Source organism: Equus caballus, chromosome 7, assembly GCF_041296265.1.
Source record: "Equus caballus isolate H_3958 breed thoroughbred chromosome 7, TB-T2T, whole genome shotgun sequence".
Taxonomy (NCBI): Eukaryota; Metazoa; Chordata; class Mammalia; order Perissodactyla; family Equidae; genus Equus; species Equus caballus.
In genome coordinates, this window is record NC_091690.1 from 20,720,374 (window position 1) to 20,732,374 (window position 12,001).

At 41.3% G+C, this 12,001-nt stretch overlaps 1 protein-coding gene across 3 annotated transcripts in view; it reads left to right on the plus strand.

The window, feature by feature from the left end:
- The first annotated feature begins 7,866 nt into the window (after nucleotides 1-7,866).
- Nucleotides 7,867-12,001, plus strand: part of SIK2 (salt inducible kinase 2) — a 121,407-nt gene continuing 117,272 nt past the window's right edge. For all 3 annotated transcript variants that reach the window (XR_290540.4, XM_001500043.7, XM_070272767.1), the window contains exon 1: nucleotides 7,867-8,318. Coding sequence is in view for 2 of the 3 variants with exons in the window: in XM_001500043.7 (XP_001500093.4) it covers nucleotides 7,962-8,318 (357 nt within the window). In the remaining variant the exon portion in view is untranslated. The remainder of the gene's footprint in view (nucleotides 8,319-12,001) is intronic.

Sequence of the window (12,001 nt, forward strand, 5' to 3'; positions counted from 1 at the left end):
AAAAACAAAACAAAACACCAAACTTCTTTGGACTCTATATCCCCTTCTATCTTTGTTCTTTCACAGACAAGTTTCTTGAAAGAACAGTCTACACTCACTTTTCTTCACCACTTCCCACTCACTCCAGTTTGGCTTCCACCCTCAGTACTCTGAAATCCTCTGCAAAGATCATCAATTATCTCTTCATGACTAAATCCAGTGAATTCTTTTCACCTTTATCTTGCTTGACATCTTTTCGGTGATTCAAAGTACTCCCACTTTCTGGAAATTCTCCTCCTTTAAACTTGCTTTTCCCTAGATTTCAAAGATATTTTTCCCTCTCTACTCATTCTCCTTTTATTTCTCTGGCCCTCTCCTCTTTGGCAGGAGGGAATGCTTCTCTTTATTTGCCCATGCCTGTGAGTGCTGAACAAATATTGTAGGATTCTGTCTTCTCCTTCATTCTTTGTTTTTTAGGGGGGTGGGGGGGTTATTGGCCTGTTTTTGTATTTTGCTATCTTTAAGTCAGTAAACTAAGCAAATAAATATATTCTTCATTCTTGGAGACCGAAGATAAATGCAAATTTTAAAATAATTTTTGTAGTTACAAATATAGGAAATTTAGGTTCTATAAACACTTAATCCAAAACTATTCACTAAAATTAGGTTAAAATCAAGTCACTGAAATTGTATATAATTATATTAAAAACTGAAATTTACTTATTCACAGTTCCCAAATTTTACCTACAAAACCAAAAGGAACAGGTCCAGTAGTAAATTAGTAGTTAATGTGGTTCCAGTTTTCACAATATAACACACTTTCCAAGACTGAAGCTTCAAAAAGAATGACTATTTACTTACTTGTAATGTTTATTCCCCTAAGAGATGATAATAATGGTAAAAACGCAAAACCAGGCCCCCCGAATCTGTGAGTTTATCCCCCTGAGCTGTAAGGAACAGGCCCCTAGACTAGCAGAAGGCACTAAGTAGCTGCAACATCTTCTCCTTCACTCTTAATATTCCCATAGGGTGATTCCATCCATATCCTTGACTATCGATCTCTACATTTTCAGCCTGTATCTCTCCACCAAACTCCAGAATTATGTATCCAGAGCTTGTAAATGGCAACGCAGGACATACGACTCCTAGCACAACTCATGTTTACTCCAGACATAATATATATTGATTTCTGCAGATCAATTAACAGTCTTTCACAATATCTTTATCCATATTAAAGAAATAAGGACTAAATGTCTGAATGAAATAGATTGTATGCTCTTTAAGGTTAGATCCATAGTTCATTCACCTTTCTATGTTCAGTGCCCAGCAGAATGAATGGCACATGGTAAGCTCTCAGGTAATTGATTGCATCTGTTTACACCTATCAAAAATCTGGTAACAGGGCCCAGCCCCATGGCCGAGTTAAAGTTCTCCATGCTCCCCTTTGGCAGCCCTAGTTTGTGGGTTTGGATCCCGGGTGCGAACCTACTCCACTCACTAACCACACTGTGGAGGTGTCCCACATACAAAAAAAAACAGAGGAAGATTGGCACAGATGTAAGATCAGGGCTAATTTTCCTCAAGCAAAGAAACAAAAAACAAAACCTGGTAACAATCTTTGACATTTCTCTCTCTCCCATTCCTCACGTCTTATCATTGCTACAGCTGAAATCCATTGCTACAGCAGCTTCCTACCCAGTTGCGACTTTAGAATTTCTCTTTGAAGGGGTTTAGGAGCAGCAGTCCGGCTGGAAGGGCAAGAAGGAGCTGCTCATGGCCTGGTCTCATGTATCTTTCTGTCTCACCTGTGGACATTCTCATCACTGTGTCTCGACATTCACAACTGATGGTAGTTACCTGAGAACATCACACCTCTTCATACCTTCAGAACCACTGCTCATGCTGTTTCTTTTTCAAATGCTCATCCAATCTTTTTTCACCTGGTTAACTTTTACTAAGCCTTTACAACTCTGTTCGAATTTCACCTTTGGAAGCCTCTCCTGCAAACCCTTACATTGAGCTCATTGCCTCTCCTCTGAGCTCTCACCACTTTAAATTATAAGTATTTGTTTATATGTCTACCCTCCTCAAATAATCCTCTGAGGTAGGTGCTATTATTAACACTACTTAACAGATAAGAAACTGAGGCAGAGAAACGCTAAGCAACTTTCCCAAGGTCACCAGCTAGTAAGTAGTAAAGCCACAATTCACACCTAAGCAGTCAGATTTTAGAGCTCCTGCTCTAAACCATAAAATTCTCAAGGGCAGGCACTGTGTCTTACTCATGTTTGCATCCCCAGTGTCTACCGTGGTGCCTAGCACATGGATGCAATAAATGTCAAACTAAACTACATTTGTTGAATTCTGCTAAAAAGTTTAGGAATTTCAAAAACAACTAAGATATGACCCTTACCCTCAAAGAAGTTCACGACCTAATGAGGTTAGGGAAGATTAGTACAATACTCCAATAATAAAAAGGAATGAATTAAAGGGAAAGTAACTGAGAGCTGAGTAGCTTATAGTACATTGAAACTTTGGTATTAGAATGTTGAGGACCCTCTTTATAATGTTATCCCAGTAGCATAAACGTAGAATCTTCCTGGAACTCACAGTTATATGAAAAGCCAAATCAAATGAATGTCGACCAATAAATTGTTGGAAGTCAAACTGGAAGCTGTCTAGTGACAAGCTCTAAAACTCTGGCCCAAGCTTTGCAGTATTGACCAGTTTACCAATCGAGTCATGAACCTACTACGAGCCACACACTCGTACTAGGAGTGGTGATACAAAGAATAATGACTGCAATAAAACAAGAGAAGGCGTACTGGTGGAATATGCAGATGGATCTGAAGACTAAGATTAGGTAATATGATAGATGGCAGAGTGAAGAATCAAAATGATTCTACTATCTGGAACAATGAACACCACCAACAAGATACATTTTAACTATCAGAATTTCCATTTATATTTTTAAAAAATCAAACGCCCAAGAAAATGGTAACGGTAATTGTTATTTTGAAAGACCCAGAAGATTTAGTTGGCCTTAATCTTAACTGTGGGCTTTGGCTGCTAAAAAGAAAACTAGCACCATCTTTGAGTGGATCAGTATGAGCAGAGTGTCTGGGTCAAAGGACAGACTGGTCAATGGCCAGTATTCTACACTGCTTTGACCATACCTGGGTTACTATGTTAAGTTTGGGGAACAATATTTTAAGAAAGACATTGACAAAACAGAGTCCCAAGAAGCACAAGAAGAAATGGTAGAAGGCTAGAAACATAGTCAGCTAGACAGTGAATTTGGGAATGTTTGGCCTGGAGAACTGAAGAGAGAATATGACAGTAGGTGTGTGTCTGTTTGTTTGTAATGTCTTGCACCAGGGAAAAGAACTAAAACTATGGACAAAAGTCAGAAAGAAGCAGCTATGAGGCCAACATGAGGACGTATTTTCTGCTGATATGAACTGTCTCACATAGATTACACACGAGACATATAATGAAGCATGAAGCAATAAACAAAGGCTTGATGCCATCTGTCAAGTGTCTAGAGATTTCTGTATCAGATGGGAAGATGGACTCACATGATGCTCTCTAAGATGCCTTTCAAATTTAAGATCCTAAGAAAATCGGGGAGGAGACACAAAATTTTGAAATTATTTTCAAAGTTTAGACAGAATCACAACTTTTTCATTTAGAGAAGATTACCACAGCTAAAACTAGCTTAAAAAATCAAAACCAGAGCATGGTTACCCATCCTTTAAAGGAACCAAAGAAAGTTTTCTTTAAATAACGTCAATCCTGTAGTTTATTTCCATAATAGTACCTTAAACATAGTGGCACCCACATGTTCATTAACCTGACAGAATTGATGCATATTTCAGGAATAGCTCTATTTTATAATAATAAGAAGTACTTGTAGTTGGTACAGGTCAATGATTTGGATCTTCTCATGTACTTTCTGCCTTTTGTAATATAAAAAGCAAAGTATTCGTTCTAGCTTTGTAATCTTATTTTTTCTAAGCAAAGTCATTTAATAAAGATTTCACCAGTTTTTGACTTGAACTAAATCTAAATTTAGGTCTGTGCCTACTGGTGTCTTGACTTCTACTCAGTCCTGAAATGATAAAACAGTAAAAATATAGACATTGATCACAATCAAGGAAACATATGGTACATACATTGTTTTTCAAGTCCACAGACTGTCTGCTTCAGCAAAATATGTACAGCATTGTGAGCCACGAAGTTTTCTTCCCTCACAGTTCAAATCACTGTTCCAGTACCTCTTTGCTAACTCCTCTCTTCATTCCACATTTTCATTCTAAGTCCATTTTGTTCTAAGTATGTTATAGAATTAATTCATATCTCAGTCTCTCACCATCTTTCTTAATTCTTTCTATGTGTACACTCTTTTGCCTTTTAACGTGTTATCTTAACATTTTTTAATCAACTCAATGGCAAATATTGTGGACTCACAGCATTAGCTGGAAATGTTGCATTCTAAAGGTCAAACAAATAGGAAATCTGGTGACTAGAGTACTCTATCTCACTGTTTATAAAACTGGAGATGAAAAAGATGGGAATTATATGAAGCCTCTCTTCTCTTCCCTTTCTCTCATCTTTTATTCTTTTTCCTGAGGGGAGAGGTGCTGGTGGTGGTGGTGGCAGTGGTGGCGGTGGTGTGTGTGTGTGTCTAGGGAGAGAGAAAGAGGAAAGGAAAGCAAGAGTTGGATAATATTAATAATTGCTAAAATGTATATAGGTCATTTAATTGAAGCAAAAGCACATAAGAGACACACTGGGTTGAAATTGGAGAGGGAGAAGTAGGTCTTTCGGACCAAGGAAGCAGAGCTGAAGCATATTTTCCAAGGTTGCAATATTCTAACCTAGCCCACATGTCTTCTTCAGGGTTACCTTTACAAGCTACAAGTAATTTTCAGTGACACACCCATTGTATTTCCAAGTGGGCAAGGTTTACTTTCAGCACAGCCCCTCCCAGGGCTCCTCCATCTCTGGCCTCTCTCTAACCTCTAGACACTCAGCACCCTCACACTGAACTCTGGTTTGCCAAAAATCTTTTGGTACTCCCCACCATCCCTTTCTCTTCTTTCCTGCTCCAAATCAAGTCTTAGTCCCGGATTGTGCAAGAAGGGAGTTGGCCTGGTTATCTGATTAAAATAATCACATAGAAATGAGTCAATTTTTGCTCAAAAGTCATACTGTAAAGGAGGAGGTTGTTAGCTCTAGTGGATCTTTATGTGCATTTTCTGGGTCTTGAGTAAGTAGCTTTTCATTAGATTTCCAAAGGAACCCATTCCCAGAGCAATTAAAACACATTAACCTAACTGGCAAAATGTATATGAGAACTATTTTTGAATTGGGGTACATATGGGAGCTCCTGGTCTAGTTATATGAACCCTCACATACCACCCACATCAATCCAGAAATCCTATCAGTCTTATAGCCTCCCCCCACTTCCCTCCTCAATTTTGCAAACAACATAACTCACAGTAGAATAAAGTATTTCTTGGGAGAGTGAAGGGCAGAAGCACAGTGAGCAGGTGGAGGGCCCAAGAGCCAGTCGATCTTATGCAAAGAATATAAAACAAAACAAAACAATTAAATTAAATTAATAGAATAAAATGTATATATACACACATATATACTAATTTTCATTTAAAAAATTAAAATGAGGGGCCAGGCCAGTGACCAAGTGGTTAAAGTTCCATGTGCTTTGCTTTGGCAGCCCAGCTTCACAGGTTGGAATCCTTGGCACAGACTTACTCCACTCATCAGCCATGCTGTGGAGGCATCCCACCTACAAAATAGAGGATGATTGGCACAGATGTTAGCTCAAGGCTAATCTTCCTCAAGAAAAAAAAGAGGAAGATTGGCAACAGATGTTAGCTCAGGGCAAATCTTCCCCATCCAAAAACAAAATTAAAACAACAGAAAATTTGCAAGTACAATGAACTACCGTATACCCTTTATCCAGATTTATCAATTTAACGTTTTGCCATATTTGCCTTATCTATCTTTGTTAAACCATTTGAGAGTAAGTTGCACGTAACAAAAACTGTAATCTCTAAATACTTCAGTGTGTATCTTTCAATAACAGTACTCTTTTTCATAACCACAACACAACTATAAAATCCAAGAAGCTTAACATTTAAATAATACTATCATCTAATATGCAATCCATATTCAAATTTCAACAATTGTCCTGAAAATATTCCTTTATAGCACTTTTCTCTCAATCCAGGATCACATGTTGCCTGTAGAGACATATCTCTTTATCCCTTAAATCTAGAATGGTTCCTCAGCCTTTCTTTGTCTTTCATGACATTGACATTTTTTAAGAGGACAGGCCAGTGGTGGGGTAGAATTTCTCAATTTGCATTTTTCTGATTGTTTATTTGTGATTAGATTCAAAGTATGTATTCTTGACAGGGATATTGCAAAAGAGAAACTGTATTTCCTCTCAGTACCTCACATCAAGAGGTACATCATGTCATTTTATCCCATAATTGGTGACATTAACTTTGATCATTTGGTTACGGTGGTGTCTCTCAGATTTCTCCACTGTAAAGGTATGGTTTTTATCCCTTTGTAATGAATAAGAAATCTGAAAATACTTTGAGACTGTGTAAATATCCTGTTACCCAGCAAACTTTCACTCAATGATTTTAGCATCTTTGAGAATTCTATCTGAATCAATTATTACAAATATACTATATTACTATATTATTACAATTATTACTATAGTGGTTGCAAAATGGTGATTTCCTAATTTCATCGTTTCTTCTATGTACATTAGTTGCCATTCCACTGTCAACAAGAATTGTCATTTCTCTCCCCTTTATTTATTTAATATTTTAAGAATAAGTATGCACTCACGGGTTCTTTTTAAAACTCATTGTGTTGTAATCCATTTCTATCATTATTCATTCATGATGCTAAAATTGTCCCAGATTTGGTACGTCGAGGCTCCTGTTTCCTTTTGACATGTCCTCATCATTCTTTGAAAATCTTGCTTTCTAGCACAAGATCTTTTAAGGGTATTTTATAGTTTCCCTCTCTCTGCCCTGGAATCAGCCATTTCACCAAAGGTTCTGGTTCCTTTTAGTGGAGACTGGCATTTAGAAATCCAGATCTGGAGCCACGTAATATACTTCAAAATATTAAAATAACGCTTTACTTGTTTCCTTGAATCACCATGTGGAAGACTGGTGTGGTGATTTGCAATCCTAACTCTACCATTACCTGCGTGACCTAGGTAATTCCCTCACTGGGGCTTGATTCTTCATCTGAAAAGAAATTGCATCAGATAACTATTTCTTAACCTCTTCTGGGTCGTCAGCGCGTTTGGGAATCTGATAAAAGCTACAGTCTCATCTCCCCAGAGACAAGCTCAAGCAAAAATTCGCGTACATTTTAGGGGATTCGAAGCTCCGAAGGCCATTCGAGGCTCCAAATCCCCAGGTAAGGTGATCTCTATGGTCTCTTCAGCGCTGATATTCTGTGATTCTATAAGCGACCCTGCTGCTGTCAGAATGACTTCTCAGAGACATCAAAATGTGGAGAGATTTATATAGAAACAGACGAGAAAAAAATACAAAGAAAGGAGCCTGTGAGCAACGCATTGCTCAGCCAGTTCTTTGCCCGTGCCAAATTTAGGACGCGCTGTAGTCAGAGGTGAGAGGTTTTGGCGGGAAGGTCCGCGGGTGGGCGGAGAATGCCGGGGCGGGCGAGGGGGACTGCAAGCCGGGTCCAGGTCGCTGCACGCCCCCGCTCCGCCCACCAGGGCTCGCTCTTGCCCTTCGGCTGGGTGGCCGGGGAACTGGGCGGGCCGGGAGGCGACCCCGCCCCCGGCAGCGGCGAGGCGGCGGGGAGAGCTGAAGGCGCGGGAGCCCGGAAGGAACGCGCCGTCCAGGCCCCGCCCGTCTTCCCTCCCTCCCGCCGCCGACGTCTGCGGTGCTCCGGTCGCCATGGTGACCAATCGAGGCCCGGTCCCGCCCCCGCCCCCCTGTCCCGGCCCCCTGACGTCGACGCACGTCAGCAGCGGCGCGCGCCTGGCTGGGCCCTGCGGAGCAGGAGGGACCGAGCGGAGGAGCGAGCCGAGCGGCCGTCGCCCGAGCCCAGCCGCGCCGCCAGCCCGCCAGCCCGCCAGCCCGCGCTCCAGTCCGCCGTGTCTAGCAGCGGGGCCCAGCATGGTCATGGCGGATGGCCCGAGGCACTTGCAGCGCGGGCCGGTCCGGGTGGGGTTCTACGACATCGAGGGCACGCTGGGCAAGGGCAACTTCGCCGTGGTGAAGCTGGGGCGGCACCGGATCACCAAGACGGAGGTGCGGCCCGGGGCTCGGCGGGAGCGTCCGAGGCGAGGGTTCGGGAGAGGAGCTGTTTACCGAGAGGGGCGGCTGCAGCGGGGGCCTGGGGAGATGCGAGAGGCCGGGTCACCAGCTGAGGCGAGAGGGCCCGGGACTGTGGGGACCCAGGAGGTGCAGGGGGTCGGCCAGCGCCGGAGGGGTCGGGGCCGGGTCGCTCGGACCGAGTGTCGTCTGATTGGAAACCCGGGCAGCCGGGGCTTTGCCTTCCCTACGCCACCCCCGGTGGCCGCACGGAATTTCGCCCGGAGCCTCTCACCCGGGCCGTGACCTGGTCTGTGGCCTCCGCTCCGGAGCCCAAGTTCCGCGTCTTCCCTGCTTTCGGCTGGGGGTGGGGTGGGAGGGGAAGTCTCCGTGCTCCTGGGCTGCTCGAGGAGAGCCGTCGCCAGCCCCGAGGAGGGGACCGCCGGCTCTCGGGCTCCCCGGACGGGGCATCGCACGGCCCCCGGGACCCTGGCTCCCCTCGCTCCCGTCCCCGGTCCCGCCAAGAAGGGGCCCCCGAGGCCGGGAATGCCGGACGGTCACTGTCCATGTTGTCTCCCTCCTTTTGCCCGACAGTGTCTGGGATTTGGTGTCAGGCTAGCTTGGTCTCGTGCCTGAGGCATTTCCATCTAATACTCCAGACAATGGAACTGGTTAAAATGGTCATCTCTGCATTTGCACGGTTGATGGGTTAGTCTTTCTTATCCTGGGTCGTCCCTTTACCAGGTGTACATTCTGGCTGTGAATACGCCTTCCTTAAGCCACATCAGATTGTGCCTCTCTACTCATAAAGCCTTCAACTGCCTTCTGACGGTGAATCCAGCATCCCCCCATCCATTGCACATTCTAATGCACCGCACATATTTTCTCACAAGTCTCTGTTCTTACCTAACCCGCCCCCCTTCCTTCCACTGCCTCAAGCTGCTCTCCTCAGGGTCTCTATTTTAAGACGTGCAAATTAAATACTTTAGAAAAACGGTAGAAACAAAACCATTCTTTAGAATAAAACCTTGTGTTTTTGACGTACTGTACTCTGCTTTATGGTAGTTGGTCTGGAGTTTCATCCTTTCTCAGTTTTTTTGCCTTCAGTTTACATCCTTTTCAGTTTTTGCCCTTATTAGTGTGAATGTACCAGAGTTTGAATATGGAATAATGTAGGACATTTTTTTTTCCAGAATGGCCGTGTAAGGCGAAGGGCATTTGAAAACTTGAGTGATTTTTGTAGCTTTTGTTCTTAGAAGTTTTGCTTAATGTGAAAGAGTCCGTTTCCAAAAGAAGGGGTATATGTCATTGTGTCATCTTCACTTTTTGCCCTCCCCTACTGATACTCATTCAGCTCAAATCTAACTTATTTTTTAGCATCAGGACCAAGGTCGTAAGTTTTCCTCTCACAAATTTACCAGTGTTAGCAACTTAGATTAAGTTTGTAATGATAAATAATGTGACTATAGTGAGATTACTCAGTCTGATCCCAGCATTTTTAAAGATGAAGAAAGAAATTGGTTGCATTCCTCTAAAGAACCATGGCCTAATGCCATGCCATTTCCCCTTAAATTACATGAAAAGAAGGTATTTTCAATGTGTATTTTATATGAGTCTTTGCTTAATGACTGTCTAAAAATCAAACAGCTTACGCATTACAGAGCTTCTACAGAACTTTTGAACTGTATTGTTATGTGGTTGAATTCCAAACCCATCAGTTCGTTTTGTTTTTCTCATCAGTTCTTATCAGTATTAGTTACAAGATTTAATTGTCAGCTTTTATTTATTAGGTCAAATTTAGGTAATATTGTATCTATTTAAAAACTGCTTAATTGGAGCTGATATGACTGACTTTCTCTTGAGGTTGACAGTTCAAACGATATCCCTTTTAAACTGATACCACTGGTAGAGCTAGGGGGCGCTGTGGAGCAGTGTCATGGTTTGGCTATCAGATAGAGTGAGATCAATGCGTTTGTAACTGAAGGCACAAGTCAGATCATGAAGGAGCACTCGGATCCTGAATTGTGTGTGTAGTATATGTGTGTAAAATGATTTAAGTTAAAAGCTGAAATTTCGAGTCCACAGAACCCATCTCCCTTGTGCTTTTCTAAAAAAGGCGTCCTTAACATATAGAGAGAAATAGTGTGAATTTAAGATGGGTAGGTGGGTGTGGTAATTTGATTGGAGATATTAAAATTGAGAGGAGTGAGGGAAATAGCAAGGTAATTAGTGAAGAAAGTAGTTCTTGTAGATCTCAAGTTTTATAAAGTTGCTCTGTGCTCTTTTATGGTAATTTGCATTAAGAATTGCTTAGCTACTGGCACAGATACAGTTGTTTCTTAAAGTATACTATTTGTTGTTAGTGAGGGGTTTTTTTAAGCAGTATTTTTTTCTTCCTTCATTCACTGGATAAATATTTGTGTCTTTGATGAATACAGCAACTGCCTCAAATACCATAAATCATGTGGCTAGTGGAAACTTTGTTTTATTTAACGTTATTTTAGATTCTCATTACTGAACATCCTACACTACTAATTACAGTCAGAACAATTAATATGCTAGAAAAAACAATATCAGCAAAATATGATTATATTTACTGCTTATCAAAGTTTCTTCAATATGGTATGCTTTAACATCAGTGTAAGTTTGTGTGTTTTAAAAGTTGGAAGTCTTTTTTTCCCAAGTTTGAACCTGAAGGAAATTTGGGGGCTTAGTTTAAACATCTGTGTGATGAACAATTGGAGCCTTTTATTTTTAATTGGCTTGTCTCCGTCTCTTGTTTTATAACACTCAAAAATGATAGATTTTCTACAGAGCTTGGGAGATCCAAGACTGTTTTCCCTTTAGGGGGAAAGAAACAGTAGACAAAAGAGATCTTCATTTTGGTCTAATCTATCAAATAGCTTAACATTGTTTGAGAAATATAATTACATCATCATATGAAGCGGTGTTCTCATGTTAGATCTCTGTGTAAATTTTGCACACAAAAGGGAAGGCAGGTGGTGGCAGAATCCAGCTTCCTAATGTAATACTTCATAAAAACTTCGTAGTACTGGTTTGTGGTTTATGAATTAGAGTATCTAATTTTATAAAATTAACATAATGAGGAAAGAATAATAGCATTGAGACTGTTGAACTATTTTAGGCAATAGTGGTTGCTAGTTTGCTATGCTATGAATGTCCTTGAGTAGTGTTTTGTTAATACTGTACTAGCAAGGAACTTTTTCCTTCTAACTAATTGTATGGCTGGTTTTCATTGCTTTTTGTCTGTTAAATAAAATTCCAGAAAAGTCACTTGTGCCCTTAAACTGTTTTTTGTTTTCTGACTGTTAAAGAAATATAGTCTTACTGTAGAAAATATAAAGAGTATAGTGCACCAAAAAGTACCTGTGTAATTCCTCCACCAATGGGAATAAATCATTCTTAACATTATGGCATTATTTCCCTCCAGTATTTTTTTTAAACTTTTTTTTATTTTTTAAAGATTGGCACCTGAGCTAACAACTGTTGCCAATCTTCCCTTTTTTTTTTTTTTCCTGCTTTTTCTCCCCAAATCCCCCCAGTACATAGTTGTATATTCTTGGTTGTGGGTCCTTCTAGTTGTAGCATGTGGGACGCCACCTCAGCATGGCCTGAAGAGTGATGCCATGTCCACGCCCAGGATCAGAACCAGCAAAATC